At 37.6% G+C, this 19,935-nt stretch overlaps 1 protein-coding gene across 1 annotated transcript; it reads right to left on the minus strand.

Moving 5' to 3' along the window:
- Positions 1-17,549: 17,549 nt before the first annotated feature.
- Positions 17,550-19,522, minus strand: LOC113729378 (uncharacterized). Its single transcript, XM_027253681.2, has one exon. It carries the CDS (start codon positions 19,143-19,145, stop codon positions 17,700-17,702), a length of 1,446 nt encoding a protein of 481 aa, XP_027109482.2. The 5' UTR covers positions 19,146-19,522; the 3' UTR covers positions 17,550-17,699.
- Between the last annotated feature and the right edge of the window lie 413 nt (positions 19,523-19,935).

Genomic DNA, 19,935 nt, shown 5'->3' on the forward strand with positions numbered 1-19,935 from the left:
TGAATTATTGCCATTGGTTGGTGTACTTTGTCAAAGTTGTACATATTTGTGTTTCAAGCCCCATACATGGACCGAGTATGTAACGTTACGATGAGTACGTGAAAGTGAATAGCATGGTGGCAAGATTCTTTCTGATAGATCTACTAATAGACCATTTCACAAGTAGGTAAATCCCACATATTTAGGTCTCACCTACTTGTGAGATGATCTACTGGTGGATTTGGTTCATAATAGACACTTTCGTAGTAGGAAGGCTTAGCTTTGCAGTTCATGCACATGGCTAGATGTGCATGCTCAACTGCACATGGTTGGATGAGTGTGTGCGACTGCTTATAGCTTGATGATCTTGCTCTATTGGCTACTTTATAGCATAGACTTGGTTTGCCTCTGCAATATTGAGTCCATGACTAATTTGATAAGCGTGCTTGACTGCTCATGGCTGGATGAGCATGCTTGAATGCTTATGCACTGTTGACTAGCCAGCTCTATCGACTACTTTAAGTGTAGACTTGATTTACTTATGCAATATTGAGTCCATGACGAATTTGATAAATGTGTTTCATGTGATTTTCTTTCAATGGTGAGTAAGCATTTGAAGTAATGCTTCTCAGCATAGAAGCACCCCGTGGATCCCATTGGGCGCAAAAGAGCTCCCACTATTTGTCTAATGTGTCCCTCGACACCTCATATTAATTTGTTTGAAAATACATTTTATTTGTGAACTTTTGAGATAGTAGATGACTTGAAAATCTAAGAAGACCAAAAGTTGAAAAGTTGCTTTTTAAATATTTGATACAAATATAAAACTATATATTCTATAATTTGCTTTTTATTCTTTATTTGAATAAATTTGCCAAGTATTTGCTTGTTATTCTTTAGAGAGGGAAAGTTTAACAAATGGGAGTAGGAAGTTAATGTACATAACAAGAAGGGTGTAACTTTGGTCTGATTTTCATTTGAGAAATTGGTGACTATTCATGTTTACGGATTATCAAAAATAGTATTATTTATGAAAACAAACTCATAGTCATTTAAGCAGGTTGCGAGGAAGTTGACAACTAGTCTCTAGAGGTCAGAGCTCTTCGTTTAACCATTGTTTCTTTTGAGTAAATAGAATTAGTAACATTTTCAGATCTCTTCGTTAAACATTTTGATTAAATTGAATTAGTAACCATTGTCAGACTCTTCGTTAAACAAGTTAGTAAATAGAATTAGTAACACTTTTTTATAGTCCTTAGACGGAAAGTGGAAGCATGTATTTGAGTGTGTTGGATTGAAGGGAAACGGGTAGGAACAGTTCTCAGTATAACTATTTTTGAACGTTGTAATATTATTTGAACAAATTGTAACTTCTTGTTAATTACTTGTACAACTTCTCAACATCAGTTTAATATTTGATCGTTGTTCACGTCGGCTCATATAATAGCTGCGTCCTCTTTATGAGTTTGTACAAATAGCGTCAATAAGATATTACTTCATTTACGAATGGTACAGTTGTATTAACAATTGTTTTTGCTTCTTTCCCTTGGTTGAAAATTTAGTACATGGTTATGTAACTTATGTTGGGTAGTTATTGACTCGTGGTTAATTTCTTGGAATATAGCTGGGAAAAAAAGTCGGGAAATTGTGGCAATTAGAAACCGGGCTTTCTATTATGTGCCCGTTGTGCTTATGAAGGGCAGTGGGCCAATTGTCTATTTTTTAACTATAAAATTGCCCCGTGCTTTGTAAGCCGCAGGACAGATTTTTTTTTTTTTTTTTTTAATTTAAAGACGAAGCACGGCGGGATAGTAGTTTTATTTTTTAAAATTTGAAGAGTTGTAAGCACGGCAAGTTAAGCCCTTTTTATTTTTTTAAATGAGAAATAGAGCTACTAGCCGTTGATCAATGGCTAGACTAATGGCTAGTAGTGGCTGGGACACTATAAAATTACACGAGATCCTCAGTGCCGGTGGTAATTCAGTGCCACTTCCATATTTATGCCAAATGTCCTATTTATTTAATTTGTTATGTGTTATTTATTTAAATTTCTTCTACCATCACGTGATAAGTGGAATTGACACTGAATTTGCCACCGAGTTGTGGCACAGAGGATCCCAACTGCTATAAAACCCTCTTCATCACTCCCAATTTGTGATGACCCCACCTCCTCCTAGGGCGTACCCCAGGGTTTAGCGGATCGCCTACTCAACTCTCGCCAGGATTCACTCACTCACTCCAAATAAAATAAGTTACAACCTCAAGAGTAAAGGAAATAACAGTTCCTAACTTGGAACGTACATGTACATTCATTTCTATTCAAAGCATTCGTACAATCCTAAATATATCATAAGATTTAAGTTCTCAATACATTCATCCCTAATTGAGTGACTAGTACGAGTATAATCGCAAAATTTTCAAAAACTAGATTATGCTAGCCTGTACCAGTCTCACGTCTCGTTCGTGCCCCCTATAAGGAAAACAAATGGCGTGGAATGACTTAAAAATTCAGTGAAATTCCAAATAGCAAGTTGACCATTATTGAAAAGTTCACGTATCAAAGTAGCAAAGTAGCGAGCATAACCAGTCTATAAAAGTGAGCAATAACACTTCAAGTAACAAATCTCAAAATGAGCGAGTGTAAAATTCTTTTTTCTAAAAGAAACAATATCACTACAAATACCAATCAAAGGATAAGGATACAGATGGCTCTTAGGAGTCAATTTTCCGTTGCTTCACCAGAGTTTGATCAAGTATTAGTTGATACTCCGTCAATCTTCAAGTAAAGTAACCGATCCAGTAGTGCTTCGTTTAACACCAATTCGTCCACCATTCAACCCCCTTACCGGGTCCGAACACCAACTAAACACTGGTGGTAATACTCGAGTATACCGATTAGTCGAGAAGATAACACTCCACTCGACAACACTAGATACCCATGGTTTGTTATCTAATCGACCAAACCCTTGCCGACTCGACTCGATTAACTAGCCAGTGGGGTTTGGGTTCCCAAGTAGTCACTATAGTCGATGATCAATCGATTTAGTCAAGAGAAAAGTACGGTGACGGGAATGAGAGGTATCTCCCACTCATATCGAGTGTGGTACATATTGCCGCTCAGCACTTACAAGTCAAGCACAAGTACAAATACAAGTACAGGTCAATGCAAATCAAGCCACTTGTACAAGCATGAATGAGATATCAAGTGTTTAGTTGAATTAGGTCAAGTGCGATAAAGTACACACTTGCCTGACCAAATCAAGTAAATCTTATCCGATAATGTTTGTAAAGAATTTAATCAAGTATCAAGTTCAATCATGTATTTGGAAACACTCACCAAAGATTTAGTGATTGTCAAAATCACGTTCAAGTGTAACTCCTTGGTTGGAGTCCAAATTTGCGATAAAATATTATGCAAGAGTTTAAAATCAACTAGGGTTCGAAACACAGGAGTTTCGCTTTAAGAAAATCAAGTACATGAAACTCGTTTAAGTAGTATTCAAGTTATTTATCAAACTCTAGAAAATTCATGCTCGCTCTTTTGGTGTTGTTAAAGAAGCAACTAAAACTTTAGAATTCGCATTTAAGTTCAAAAGACGAGAAAAACATATTTCAAGTGGTCACTACTTTCATTTTTTCAAGGGTACGGGTTTCGGCCAAATTTCAGTTTATATACCTCTACGAAAGACGACTCGAATACCCTAGACAATTCAAGTTTAATTCGACCTCAAATCTTCGCTCAATTCGCGAGTACTCGATCCTAACCCTCGAGTGAAAATTTGGGCGGCATGCCCTTTGTATTTAGCTATTTTTCAGCCATTTATGACTTTATTATTTTCCTCAACTTAGCCCAAATTCACACATAAATAATCTTAATACAATAGCCCTTCAACTAGACTTAATGTCATCCAAATACAAAGCAATTCTAGCAATGCAATCCAAAAATCAAAGTTGGAAATTAGTATTAAAGAAGAATAACCAAGTAGTAGGCTTGACACCTTCTGGCATTTTGGTCACAACTGAAACTACGCTTATCGGATTGTGGTACATTTTATGACGTTTCGAAGCTAAGATAGAGAGCTACATTTCTTATGAAAACATCGACACCCAGTTCATGCATTTTCAAGGTCAAAATGTGAAATTTCAGAGAAAACAGAAAGCTGCCTGTGAAATAGGGCTTTTGGGCAGTCAGGGGTATTTTAGTCATTTCACATGATACAGTGCTCCGATTGAGTTGAAATTTTATAAGAAGATAGTTAACTCCATTCCCTACAACTTTTATGTTTTGGGCAAGATCTGATTCGGCTTTATCATGGACGAATATGCAGGTCAGAAACAAGGCAGATTCATCATCAAAACTGGAAATTCACTTTTACTCTAAAAATTTATATCCTAGCTCAACATTATCAAGTCCTATATCATCAAAACCATCAATTACTTGCTCAATACCATCAATTACTAGGTAGACAACCATAATCAAGGCTGAAAATGTAAACCCTAGCTAACCCTTCCATTAAATCATCCAAAACTGAATCATTAATCATAATAAGCCAAGAACATAAGCTTCTATCCAAATTTAAACAAGATTAAGGAAGAGAAAAGGAAATGAAATCATGATACCTTCCAATAATTGCTTGTAAGTGAAAACCATACCCTTTTCTTCCAAAACTTTTACCACACAAAGCTTTCCAACCACCAAAAGAGAAGTTTAATCGGTTTAGTTCGGTTGATTTCACTCAAACAAGGCAAAATCTAAGGTTGGAGTTGAAGTTTGTTTTCTCTCTTTCCCTCTCCAAAATTTCGGCCATGCTAGTAAGAAATGAAGCAAAGTTGGCCAAGAAGAAAGATAAAAAGAAAGAAACTTGTCTTAGTCAAACAACCGTTGGATTGCCAACACTTGTCGCTCAAGATCTTTCTTTGTTTTTGTTTTCTTTTCTTCCTTTCCCTTAGTCAATAATGGTGGCTAACTTATGGGTTAATTAAGGGCTAATTAGCTCAATTAAAAACAAGAAGATTAAGGTAATAAAGTAATATTCAAGTGGTGTACTCACTCGATAGCAAACGGTGCACGTCGATTCAAGTCTATTTTCTTTAACTCGCATGTATTTGTGTTTTTACTTATGGTTCACTAACTTATTATTATCACTTCTAATCACACACTTTTTCTTATCTAAAACTCACTCTTAACCACTAAATTTAGTACACATACCTCACCAAGTGATCACACGACCAAAATGTACCAAAAACCCTAGTATGCACAAAAACCCCTAACTTATGCCATTCTTTTAGAAAAATCATAACTTGAATTATAGATATCAAAAATTCATACAATTTGGCATGTTAAAAACTAGACTTCAAATACTAATAATCTTTAGAAAACACCTCAAAGAAATTCAGTTCATAAGTTTGTCCAAATTGAGCCATAAACTACTACAACATTCCTATGTTTACTTGTGCAGGGCAGAATTTTCAGTCAACTTTGCCAATTTCCTAGAATTTATAGAGATTGAATCAAACTCTGAATTTTACACTGTAGGAAGATCTATGAGTCTAGTTTCAAACGCAACAAACGAAACTCAATTCTGACTTTCTTATACGAAATTATAGCCAATTTCCCAAAGCTGCGCAGAGCCTCCTGCGAAAATTTCTAGATTTTCTAACAACTTGAGATTATGAACTTTTTCTTAACAAAATTCACTCCCTTGACTCAAATTCAACAATTAAAGCAACCAAGAATCAAAGGTAAGTGAGTTCACATAAGGGTTATAAAGACAAGTAAAATTTCGGGGTCTCACACAATTTCATAATTCTCAATTCCTCCTTGGAGAGTTGGGAGAGAGGCCGAATGAGAGAGTTTAGAGAGAGAGAGAAATGAGAGAAATGAAAATCAAATGAATTGAGGAATTAAGCGTGGGGAGAAGCCGGGGGGGGGGTATATCGTCCCAGCACTACCATGTCAAAATGATGAGGCAGGTCATAGAAGAATACTGGTGGCTACTTTTAGCCTTTGTAAATATGTTAAAACTGACTTTTTGTAAGAAAGCTGCAATGTTTGCTTGGTTTATATGCATGATTTAATTGTTGCAAACTGTGGCTTTTATAATTTTTGTTTGGGTAAAGATCATAGTAAAATGCTTGATTCTAATCGTATATTATTAAAAGATACTTGACAAAGAAGAGAGTCTACATTTGAATTTAGAAGAATGCAACATATTGATAAGTTCCATGTTCTATCGTTCAGTCTTTGAGATGGTTAAGATTTCAACTTATGAGAATGGGAGGAATGCATTAAAAAAAACTTGGCGGATTGTTTTATAGGAGGATGACAGCTTGACACGTGGAGCAAGATATATTACACAGGGGATGACTAGATGTATACTAAGCCTCTCATGGATTTTTATGGTTGATTTCTTTTTCTTTCTTCCCTCTATCAATGGCAGTATGTTGATTTTGAATATGTGAGAAATCATGTGTCCTTTTGGGACAGGTTGTAGGTTTTAATCTTTTGCTTTAAAAAACTTGAAGAACTTTTAAATGGCCGAGGCAGATGAGGATTTGAAATCGAGGAGAACGGTTTTGATTCTTTAGTTAGAGCAGTGGACACTCACGAAGTTAAGGAAGAACGTTTCAAAAAAGGCTATACTCAGTTACTCACCTTTTAATTCAAATTGGTCATGGTTCCTACAATCCTGCAAAGGTAATTGTAAATATTTTGCTCCCTTTACTCTGATTGCTCCACTAAACAACCTTGTTTAGTGGAGCACGATTGGTGGAATGGTGATGAAATGAACTATCACCTGAAATTTGCTGTTTTGTTCAGATTTTTTATTGGAAGACTTCATTGTTACAAAATGATGATTGAATACATATGCCAATGCGATTGTTGCAAGAACAAAATGATGATGATAAAGTTTATAAAGATAATGGTCATCCAGGTATCCAGTTTAATTTGTTCATGATTATGGTGGGATGTTTCAGTAGTTTCTAATGGAGAAGATGCATGCTATTGCTTGGGTTTGTGTAATACTCTCAATATAAATCTCCATGAACAACTTCTGTGAATATATGTTGTTGTGGCATTTTTTTAGATGATATTAGATTGTTATGTATGGTCTAGGTGGTGGTTGCATTCCAACTTGCAACTCCTGACAGAATCTTGATGTATGGATTAAGCATAGGGTAGTGAATTCGTTCTTGGCTCTTAATTAGTGGTAGTACCATTGTCTAGGCATATAATCTTTGTGACCTATGTTGCACTCAAGCAAGAATGAATGCTGGCCAACTGAAAAGGATTTTCCTTGACCACTGACATTAACGCTTATGAGTTTCTCATCTTTGACTTTTTATGTAATTTGGAGGACTTTTAGGAGTAAGTTTTCTTTTGGCAGAAGTAGCGAGTATGTGATGGATTTGTCGACTTGAAATTTTGTACCTTTGTTCTAATTACATCTTCAAAAGTATCGAGTCAATCCACTCTAATATACTATAACCACAACCAGCAGAAGATAGACCCTAAGGAGGGTCCTTATACAAACCACCAAAACAAAAACAAAAACAAACATACTATATGTCCAACTATTACAATCAAACCTAACTATGCTAGTGTATGTGCCAAAAGTCCCCGCGTCGGCCCCTACTAAGGAAAACAAAAGGAAAGGGGTAAGCTATATGCTTAGTAAGTAAACAGGGGCAAAAGCGTAAATTTCACGTAACAACAGTTACACAGTAAGAGTAAAGCAAAAGCAGAAAAATAACATCACATAATAAGGATACAGGTAGCTCCAAAGCCAATTCATGTGCCATGTATGATCTCCTGCCGATACTCCGTCGACCACAATTAATGGTCCGTAGAACTTCACTTGTACTCCCACCATACACCTTATCACCCTCTCTGGCCAGACACCTCACAAACTTGCTCGAGCGAACGAAATTGAGCTTGGTTCACAAGCTCGGGTCACAAATTTGGTCCACATATCGGTGAACCGGATTCACAAACTTGGTGACCTCAAATCAGGTTGGACTAATTTTGACCAAGTTCTAACCGGCTCGAATAGTCCATCTCGGTCAAGAGATCGGGCCCCAAACTCACAAACTTCACAAAATTTATTCAAAAGTCATCCCGAGCCACAAGTTCAAGGGGTTTAGTTCCAAAATCATTCACATACATATGTCATGTACAAATATGTGCACAAATTCGGGTTTAGATCGAGCGTGATAAAGTACACCCTCGCCTAGGTACCCTTTTCATACATATCGAAACACATAAGCAACTAACACGTAGGAGCGGCCTGAATACTTACACAACGAACAAAAGAACGAAAGTTTGAAATTCGTGCCGCGAGGAGTAGCTAGTAGGCCCCATCGGCTCCACCTAACACACCACCGTCTGAAATAGAAGATTGCGTCACATAATATCATAAACGGCTACTAATATACCTAAAACAAGCAAAACGGCAAAATCGGCACATACGAGTGCGGAAACGGCATACGGAAACGGAAATGGTGGCCTAACCATTTTGCCGTCAAAACTGTTTTGAGCCTAATCGAAGCTACGAGTGTCGGTTGAAGGTACATGAGGTACCGTTGCGAAACTAAGAGAAAAGTCTATAACTTTCATGAATACACCTAACTCTGGATCTGAACAGAGATGGTCGAAAGTGCAGAAAACCGTTCCAGGAATTCGCACTCTAGAGTAACGAACAGGGTATGTTTGCTGGACCATAACTCCCAATTCACAAATCCAAATCAGGAAATTCCAAAGGAATTAGAAAGCTGAGACATAAGGCTAAAACTTTGATGTTTTGGCCAAGACCTGAATCCACTCAGAACAGAACGAAATTTGAGTGTCAAAGTACCCGTCAGAACTGTCCAGATTCAAGACAGTTCTGACGATCGATCTTGTTTTGGTCATAACAGGAGCTACGGAGCTCGGATTTCGACGCACTTTATACCATTTCGAAGCCAAAACCAAGATCTACATTTCTTATGAAGGAGTCGACACCCAGATCGTACAGGATCAAAATCGAAAAAGTCACGGGCAGAAGCTAAACTAAAAACGCACAGAATCTGATGTTCAAAACAGGGTTGATTATTTCATCTATAACTCAGGCTACGCTAATCCGATTGACCTGAAATTTTACAGGCATATGCAGGACTTACAAGGCTACAACTTTCATGTTTTGAGGAACTTCTGAATCCATACGCAACATCAAGAAAAACAAAGTCGAAATTCGGATCCTGAACTATCCTAGTTTCCCAGATTTGCCGGTTTTGCGCGCCACAACCGTACGGTCCGTTCTTATGATTCTTATGCAAGTTTTTCTAACCAATTTGATACCCAACAACCATACTTATATCAGTCTAGGAGTGGTCCAAAATTCCTTCACAAGTTAACCCAAAATCACCAAATACTAATCATAATTCTTAATCTAATTTTATTTGCACCATAGAACCTGTTTTACCATCCAACTACTCAAACCCTAACTCAAAAGCCATAAGCTCAACTAATCTAACCTAATGGAGTCTAGGATTTCTTAACCCAAATCAGATTTTTGCTAGAAACCAACCAATCAAGTGAGGCAAATTATCAAACACAACCACTACAAATCATTTTCTCAATCAAAGCAACTAAGAAAAGCATTAAAGCAAGAAACCCTAATTCTTTCATCTCTTGACCGAAATTTCCAGCAGCATAAATCACAAAAATTAACCATGAAACTTCAATATAAACATCAAATCCACCATATAAATCCATAATCATAACATACTACATCATTTCCATAGCTTAGAGAGTAAAACCCCAAACTTTCTCTTTTAAAGAAGATAGCATACCTTCAAGTAAGTTAGGGAGATGATCAATCTTTGACAATCAAGCTCTTAAGTTGTTCCCACAAGATCCAAAGGCAAGATGGAAGCTATAAATTGCAGAATTTTGAAGGCAAGTTCCTTTCTTTTCTTTCCTCCTTGGTCGGCACTCTCTCTCTCTCTTTCTCTCCAATTTTTGTTTTGTTTTGTCTTGTGATTAGCCTACAAGTCTTAAGGAAATAAATAGTCAAAGACCATAGGAGATATTTTTAGGCTAACCAATCACATAAAAGTTCCTCAATTACTCTTTTAACCCTTGCACTCCAACTTTCTCTTTCTTATACATTTTCCCTCAAACATTTGATAATCTTTCAATTTACTCCATAGGTTATAATTTAATCTAGTTTAAACCACATAATCACACTTAATTATTTCACTAATCACTTTCCCATCTCAATCACTTATACTTAAATATACTTTCTCCATAAATCAAACAATTAAACAACAACTTATATAATATGGGCAAAATTAGGGTTTTTAAACCCAACTTAAGCTTTCTAATAATTTATAACACTAAAGGTTTGCTAATCTAGGGCTTGCTAACCATTTTCAAACTTGTTAAACCTCGGTAAACGATAACGAATCCTATTTTTACTTGTGCCAAAACACACACTAGAATTTCAAACAGGAACTATAACTTGAACCTACAAATAACACATAAACTAGGGTTTAATCATAAGCAAAGTTAGGGTTTTCAATCTTAGCCGAGATTAGGGTTTCTCCTTAGCCCTACAACCTTAATTTAACCGCACAAAATAATGAATAACCCTAATATCAATTTATGAACGGACTGGGGCCTCACAATCTCCCCCACTTAGGAAAATTTCGTCCTCGAAATTAATTTTTTGGTCAAAGCGTACCTTCGAAACCCGCCGAAGGGTCAGTCACTTCGTGTTAACCCATTGCATACACTCTTGCTGGCCTTTTGGGTCGATTTTTCCCTGTGTTTGATGGCTTCGTTGTGGTCCTTTCTGTTGGTGGTTTGAGTCATTCCTTCTGCATCTTAGGGCCCCGGGCAATCAAATGTTCAGTGCTACCACATTTGAAACATTTCCGTACCGAACTATTTTTCCAGCAATTTTCATTGGTGTGATTGCCCCCACAGAAACCACAAGTTGGCTTATTGGCCGTACCTGACCCTCCACGCTGGCCATTCCTCTGGGGCTCTTGCACTATCTGACCTCGCCCAAAGCTATTCAGGGTTCTTGTAGGTCGTGGACCATCTGTGCCTTTACTCGTCTTAGCAGGTGGCTCGTTTCGCGAGCTCTGTCCAACCGGGGAATCGTTCGAGCTGGGTTGCCTCCTTTTCCGGTCATGAAAGGCTTTAACCTGTCCCCTGGCAGTCTCAATCCGTTGTGCTTTTTCTAGTGCCTGGCTAAAGGTGTCCAGCTGTGCAGCCGCTAGTGCTTCCTGGATCTCTAAATTCAAGCCTTGGGTAAAACGGCGAATTCGCTTTTGCTCTGTTAGTACCAGTTCTGGGGCAAAGCGGGAGAGTTTAGTGAACTGAGTCTCATACTCCGCCACACTAGATGCCCCTTGACGCAGGCGAATAAAATCATCTTCCCATTTTTCTTGCACAATGGGCGGCAAGTATTTTCCATTAAATTCCCATGTGAAATTGATCCAGGTCCAAGGGGTCTGTTCGCGCTCCCACTTGACTTTAATCACGTTCCACCAGGTTCGAGCGGCCCCTTCAAATTGAAAAGCAGCAAAGGATATCTGCCGTTCCTCCGAGTACCTAAGCGCGGTTAAATTAAGGTTGTAGGGCCAAGGAGAAACTCTAATCTCGGCTAAGATTGAAAACCCTAACTTTGCTTATGATTAAACCTTAGTTTATGTGTTATTTGTAGGTTCAAGTTATAGTTCCTGTTTGGTATTCTAGTGTGTGTTTTGGCTCAAGTAAAAATATGATTCGTTTTAGTTTACAAAGGTTTAGCAAGTTTGATATGGTTAGCAAACCTTAGATTAGTAAATCTTTAGTATTATAAATTATTAGAAAGCTTAAGTTGGGTTTAAAAACCCTAATTTTGCCACTATTATAAAAGTTGTAGTTTAATTGTTTTATATATGGAGAATGTATGTTTAAGTATAGGTGATTAAAATAAGAAAGTGATTAGTGAAGTAATTAAGTATGATTACATGTTTTAGATTAGATTAAGTTATGACCTATGGAGTTAATTGAAAGATTATCAAATGTTTAAGGGAAAATGTATAAGAAGAAGAAAGTTGGAGTGCAAGGGTTAAAAGTGCAATTGAGGAACTTTTATATGATTGGTTAGCCTTATAAATATCTCCTATGGTCTTGACTATTTATTACCTTAAGACTTGTAGGCTAATCACAAGACAAAACAAGACAAACTTGGAGAGCAAGAGAGAGAGAGGTAGAGCCGAGAGAGAGAGCAAGTGAAGGTGAGAAATTTTCTTCAAAAATCTTCAATTTTTAGCTTCCATCTTGAGTTTGGATCTTGGAGAAACAACTTGAACACTTGATTGTTGTGGGTGATCATCTACAAAGCTTGAATCAAAGGTAAATCATCTTCTTTGAAAGTTAAAATTTTGGGGTTTCTAATCTTTAAGCTATGAAAGTGATGTGGTATGTTATGATTATAGATTTATATGGTGGATTTGATGTTTATATTGAAGTTTCATGGTTAATTTTAGTGTTGTTTTGTTGCTGGAAATTCGATCAAGAAGAGAAAAATTTGGGTTTCTTGCTTTAATGCTTTCCTTAGTTGCTTTGATTGAGAAATTGAATTGTAGTGGTTGTGTTTGATAATTTGCCTCACTTGATTGGTTGGTTTCTAGCAAAAATCTGATTTGGGTTAAGAAACCCTAGACTCCATTAGGTTAGTTTAGTTTAGCCTATAGCTATTGAGTTAGGGTTTGTGTGGTTGGATGATTAGAACAAGTTCTATGGTGCAAATAAAATTAGATTAAGGATTATGGTTAGTATTTGGTGATTTTGGGCTAACTAGTGAAGGAATATCGGACCACTCCTAGACTGGTATAAGTATGGTTGTTAGAGATCAAATTGGTTAGAAAATTTGCATAAGAACCATAGAAACGGACCGTGCGGTTGCGGCACGCAAAACCGGCGAAACTGGAAAATCAGGGCAGTTCAGTAGCTGAACTTTGGCTTCCTTTTTCTTGATGTTACGTATGGATTCAGAAGTTCCTCAAAACATGAAAGTTGTAGCCTTGTAAATCCTGAATATGCCTGTAAAATTTCAGGTCAATCGGATTAGCGTAGCCTGAGTTATAGATGAAATACTCAAGCCTGTTTTGAACATCAGATTCTGTGCGTTTTTAGTTTAGCTTATACCCGTGACTTTTACGGTTTTGATCCTGTACGATCTGGGTGTCGACTCCTTCATACGAAATGTAGATCTTGGTTTTGGCTTCGAAATGGTATAAAGTGCGTCGAAATCCGAGCTCCGTAGCTCCTGTTATGACCAAAACAAGATCGATTGTCACAACTGCCTTGAATCTGGACAGTTCTGACGGGTACTTTGACACTCAAATTTCGTTCTGTTCTGAGTGGATTCAGGTCTTGGCCAAAACATCAAAGTTTTAGCCTTATGTCTCAGCTTTCTAATGCCTTTGGAATTTCCTGATTTGGATTTGTGAGCTGGGAGTTATGGTCCAGCAAACATACCCTATTCGTTACTCCAGAGTGCGAATTCTTGGAACGGTTTTCTGCACTTTCGACCCATCTCTGTTCAGATCCAGAGTTAGGTGTCTTCATGAAAGTTATAGACTTTTCTCTTAGCTTCGCAACGGTACCTCATGTACCTTCAACCGACACTCGTAGTTTCGATTAGGCTCAAAACAGTTTTGACGGCAAAATGGCTAAGCCACCATTTCCGTTTCCGTATGCCGTTTCCGCACTCGTATGTGCCGATTTTGCCGTTTTGCTTGTTTTAGGTCTATTAGTAGCCGTTTATGATATTATGTGACGCAATCTTCTATTTCAGACGGTGGTGAGTTAGGTGGAGCCGGTGGGGCCTACTAGCTACTCTTCGCGGCACAAATTTCGAATTTTTGCTCTTTTGTTCGTTGAGTAAGTATTCAGGCCGCTCCTACGTGTTAGTTGCTTATGTGTTTCGATATGTATGAAAAGGGTACCTAGGCGAGGGTGTACTTTATCACGCTCGATCTAAACCCGAATTTGTGCACATATTTGTACATGACATATGTATGTGAATCATTTTGGAACTAAACCCCTTGAGCTTGTGGCTCGGGGTGACTTTTGAATAAATTTTGTGAAGTTTGTGAGTTTGGGGCCCGATCTCATGATCGAGATGGAATATTCGAGCCAGTTAGGGCTTGGTCGAAGTTAGTCCAACCTGGTTTGAGGTCACCAAGTTTGTGAATCCGGTTCACCGATATGTGGACCAAGTTTGTGACCCGAGCTCAATTTCATTCGCTCGAGTAAGTTTGTGAGGTATCTGGCCAGAGAGGGTGATAAGGTATACGGTGGGAGTACAAGTGAAGTTTTACGGACCATTAATTGTGGTCGACGGAGTGTCGGCAGGAGATCATACATGGCACATGAATTGGCTTTGGAGCCACCTGTATCCTTATTATGTGATGTTACTTTTCTACTTTTGCTTTACTCTTACTGTGTAACTGTTGTTACGTGAAATTTACGCTTTTGCCCCTGTTTACTTACTAAGCTTATAGCTTACCCCTTTCCTTTTGTTTTCCTTAGCAGGGGCCGACGCGGGGACTTTTGCACATACACTAGCATAGTTAGGTTTGATTGTAATAGTTGGACATATAGTATGTTTGTTTTTGTTTTAGTTTTGGTGGTTTGTATAAGGACCCTCCTTAGGGTCTATATTCTGCTGGTTGTGGTTATAGTATATTAGAGTGGATTGACTCGATACTTTTGAAGATGTAATTAGAACTTTTGGCGGTTGTATATATTAGGAATAGTTCTCTTGTGGTTTAATATAGTTTTATTAGCTTTGTCTGATACCAACTGTGACGACTCCACTTCTCCCAAGGGCGAACCCAAGGGTATCGGCGGGCCGCCTGCCTAGCTCGCGCCAGGGTTCGAAACGTTTTGTGTTGAATTTGCATGTAGTTTTCATATTGAAGAATTTTTTGTAGCTTAACTTTTGTTATTCTTAATGTGCACAAATTGGTTGGCAAGTAATGCACTTGACCTTTATTCTAATCCGAGTTTGAATGAGGAATTGGGTTGATGTTATCTTTCTTGATTGTCAAGAGTGATAATTGTAGCAGTAGCAAGATTTGAAGGCTTACGCGAGATGGGGGAAAATTTTGAATTTAGTAGATTAAGGGTGCGTTTGATGAAATTGAAGTCTGAAATCTGAAATCTAAAGTCTGAATCCATTAAGTTGTTGAATTATTAACTATTAAATATAATACATTTGAGTGCATATCAGATTCAGTGATAAGTGAATAGCTTATCACTTAATTTTAGAAGCAAGTTTTGTCTAGAAAATTCAGTGCCACTTAATTAATTTAGATGTTCAACTTTTGGTTATCAAATGGTTTGAATGTGTTACGATCTGAATCTATTAAGTTTAAGTGTTGAATTGAATTATCAAATAGGACCTAAGTCAGCTCTATTAACTATATACTTGCTTCTGTTGTTTGCCATCTATGAATATTTTGGCAACTTATCATTAAACTTTTTTTTATTTTTTTGGCTAGCCAGTGAAGGGGGTGTGCGTGGTTGTTAATTATGGTAAGAAAGCAATTTAATGGAGTTGATAACCAATATTATCCTGATATGGTATGCATCTGCACGTATGTTATCCTTGAGATCATTCTGCTAATATGGAATTAATGAGGTGTTAACCGTGATTATGCCTCCAAGCTCATAAATGGAGGTCCCTCGATCTCTATAATGTTTTTGGTTTCCAAATTCTATAAATCGCTTAGGATTACCAATATGCAAGCCCTTGCAATTACTTAGGTGATAGTTGTAACTTAAGGAGTGCTGTCACCCGTGTTTCTGTTTGTGTCAGCACGGCAAGCATAGTTTTAGATATTGACTCTGTTAGAGTCACATTAGCTGGACTTTTTTTTTCGATAATATTCAGAGGAATTAGTTGTTGTTAAAATACTATTACATTAATAATTTGAGATTTTGTGTATATTTAACTATAATCAAATTAGTATATGAGAAGCCCATAAATACAGTTTTACATGAAGTGTCTTGGTAATCAAGACAATCAACTCAAATATAAATTGATTAAATGTAATCAAATCAAATAAATAGGATGATACAAAACCAAATCAAATTACATATGTACAATTATGATAAAAATGATAAGAGACTTTTAATATATGGTAAGTTTATCAAAACTCTTGGACGTAATCAATCTCACTTCACTTTTTTGAAGTCCAAGTTGGGCCAAGTTGTGTGCTGTGCGACGTACGCGCTCCGACTTGAGGAAGAATTTTATAATATTCTATTATAATTATAAATATGTCATTTGTTTTGATTTTGTATATATTTTTTAAAAATTTTTTATTTGACTTGATTATTTGAATAGTTTAAATTTGATTTGATTGTCTTGATTAGCAAGACATCGCTTTTGGAACCCCATTTCCTTGTAATAATTATAGCGAAAATTCTCAAATTCAAATTCTTTATGCCTTAGTTTTTTTTCAGCAGTTGTTGATTTCGTCCGTATTATTTATACAATGGGCAATCTAATCTAGCAAGCACTAAGGTCATTTATTGTGAAATTCCTTAAAAACCTCATTCATATGCCTTAAGAGCAACTCCATGATAATCCAGCTAAACTAGAAGCTCCAAAGAAGTCAAAACGATGAATGTCAAATATCAGCACATTTTCAAGAAATCTGAAGTGTAAGACCCCATGTGCATCAAATTGAGGTCTTAAACCCAAACAATTAATCACAACAGTAACGATTGCGAATCTAGATCTTCAAAATGGCTTAACAAGACAAAAAAAATGACCTAATGATTGTTGGAGTTTTTTTTTTTTTTTTTTAAAGTCAATCAGCACCTGTCTACTTGACACGTACTTTTACTCCTACTCTAATATATTTTAGGAGAAGACTTAATTGGGCCTTACTGGAAACTGACGGGAACTAAATCACCATCGGACCTAATGATTGTTGGAGTTTTAAGTGATAGGAAATGAGACAAAATGCCTTGAAAGCATGGAGAAAGAGTTGCATGTTACCTAACCAAGCCCTAACTCCCCCAACCCCAAAATTTGCTCTAGTTTGCATATAGGATTCTACTCCAATCTTGAGAACTCTGGGAATATCAAACAAAGGAGTCTTTAATCTACCCCTATTGGAGTTCTTTAAAAGAATTCTTTGACAGGCAAAATTTGCGAGTTTATCCATTGCGTCAATAGAAGGCTAAGAACTTGAATAGGGGTACAAGTCGGGGAGAAAAAAAAAAAAACTACCTGTAGTGGCATTGTTGCCCCATTAATTTTTCTACATATTTGTAGAGAATTTTAAATTTTCAGTTCCGATTTTGGTTTGGTTCAAATATGGTTCCAACCAAATCGAATCAAACTGAACCATATTTGAAGCAAATCAGAATCGGAATCAGAATCGCGATGGCCTGCCAGGTTTTAAGGAAAAAAAAAAATTTTCTGGCACAGCGGCCCTTTCCCTTTCTAAAAAAAAAAAAAAAAATCTCGTCCAGGCATACTTTAACACAGGACTTACATAGAGCCATATTTGGCGGATTTTTTTTGGGAAGTAACAAAATTATGAGGATTTGGCCGTGAAAAAGGAGGATTTCAGGGGGTTTGGAGGAAGGGGGGGGGGGGGGTTATTTCGTAGAAATAGCCAGAAACTTATCTTATGGAGAATAACAGATGAATATTTCAACAGTCACTAGTAAGGGGGTACTGACAATATCTAGTGTTCTTCATACAGAGGAAAAATCTTTCGTAAGCGGAAGCCATTTTAGAAGCTGTAAACATTGAGACTGCATATCTTTGGCAAAGCTTGCCTTTCCTCTGCAACTCTCTTGAGCCATCCTTAATCGCTGACTCTAAAGCTTCAACAAGAGACTCCACATTTGGTGAGAATGTATAACCAAACTCTTCGTTCAGTACCACTGTTCTGGTTATGCTTGGATAATTTGGGGTCAAAACAGGCTTCCCACAATGCATTGCCTCCATCAAGGTTAGATCCAACCCTTGAGGCCTCAATGTAGGATTAACAAACACATCAAGCGAATTGTAAAAGTGAGACAATTCTGAAGGCTCCAGTGCGCCTAAAACCTTTACATTTTTCCCTAGTTCAGCGTACCTTCTCCCCCAAGGACCTGAACCTGCTACCAGTAGGAAAACACCAGGATGTCGTTTGGATGTCTTTGCAAATGCTTCATGAAGCAGGGGATGCCCCTTGTCCCTAACTAGCCGCCCTGCAATGCCCAATACTAGGCTCACATTGAAGGGCACTCCATATCTTTCACGAAATACTGCACCAGCCATGGGATCAGGCGTAAACTTTGTCTCATCAACCCCATTAAGGATGACATGCACATTTCTTTGAGGCAGCTGATAGATGTTGACTAAAACCTCTCCTGCACTGTCACTAATGCAAATATGCTGTTTATAGATCGAGAAGAACCTAATCTCATTAAGCAACCTTGGCATTGCTTCTTGTAGCTCAGTCATTGGTCCGGGCAATTGCTCCTTTGGGTTGGATAAGAGCTCCTGGAACAGTTTTGAATGCATTATCTCATACCACACCCCATGCCAAGTTACTGCCACTTTAGGCACCACTCTTGCACGCCAATATGGCAGTGATACACTCTCCGTGTGGACATAATCGAACTCATTCATCTTGTTCTCACGATTGAAAATGTCAAATGCTAAGGAGCAATTAACGGAGCCATGATCATTGGACGCGAAATATACGTGAAGATTACCTCGATGAATGTCCTCGTGAGCCCTTCTATCAGAAGGCGCAGTAAAGATATGTATTTCATGCCCCTTAGCAGCAAGAGCAGTGTATAAAGTCGAAGCATGACGTTCCATGCCACCAGGAGCTGCACCAATAGGCCAAGATTTGGAGAAGACTGCAAGCTTTAGCTTCTCGTTTGCTTGTCCAAAACAAAGCTTGTTCCATGGGAATTTAGCCTCACGCAAATCACCCCTGAAATGCACCTCTCTGGACCATGATTTTGCAAAATCAGCCAGTGGAGAAAAGAAGTAAATGAAGGACGCAAGGAAGAGGAATGCAGCAATAATGGTTGAACATTTTAAGAGACACAATTTTGGACGAGAATGAAATTTACGATTAGAATGCTTCAACCCCATGATTGATGTCTGCTGGTATTAGAACTCTAAATTTACACTTTTGATTCTTGCTTCATTGCATTGCGTTCAATGTTAAACATTTAATGGTGCAACCCACTGATGCCGGAGATCTCCTCGTGCTTGTCAACTTTTCTGGAATTGCGCAAGATCACATGGCTGTTCTGAGAAATAGTCAACCTGGATATACATTAAGTAACTTCAATAAGATCTGACTTTCTTATACATTGACTTAAATTTATGTTTTGACAATAAGATCTGATTTCTTATAGCTCGTCAACTTACCCTGTATTGGGCTCATTACCCAAAAGCAGTGTTACTTTTGTTCTCCCTATTTCCTTATTTTTCTTCTAGATACAACATGGGTCTGGAAATCTTGAGCCTGGATGCCAACCATGTATTGGTTTCTGTTTCTTTCTTCATTCCCCCCCCCCCCCCCCCCCCCCCCCCTATTTCTATGTTAATTTCTCTTGCTAATTCTGATAATCTACAACTACCTTATTAGAGCCAAAACAATAAAATCCATTAGAAATTGGGAATGGGTACACTAACTAAAGGGTATCTAGGCAAGGCTTAAGGCCTAATTCTAGATCTTATCAAACATTCGATAATACCCGTTCATTGAAGCTATGGATTACACCAATCATACAAAACTTCCAAATTACTAGTTAGCTCCCATCAAATTGAAGTTATCTAGCAAACAAAACAAGCTCCTGCTACATATGATTGGAAACCCGACCTCCAGATTCCAAATGCAAAAAGCAAGAAAAAGGGAAAAAAACAGAAATTGCTT

Source organism: Coffea arabica, chromosome 2e, assembly GCF_036785885.1.
Source record: "Coffea arabica cultivar ET-39 chromosome 2e, Coffea Arabica ET-39 HiFi, whole genome shotgun sequence".
Classification (NCBI taxonomy): domain Eukaryota; kingdom Viridiplantae; phylum Streptophyta; class Magnoliopsida; order Gentianales; family Rubiaceae; genus Coffea; species Coffea arabica.

Excerpts from the sequence above, each read along its gene's own strand:
- LOC113729378 (XM_027253681.2), bottom strand. The coding sequence starts at position 19,145 with ATGGGGTTGAAGCATTCTAATCGTAAATTTCATTCTCGTCCAAAATTG.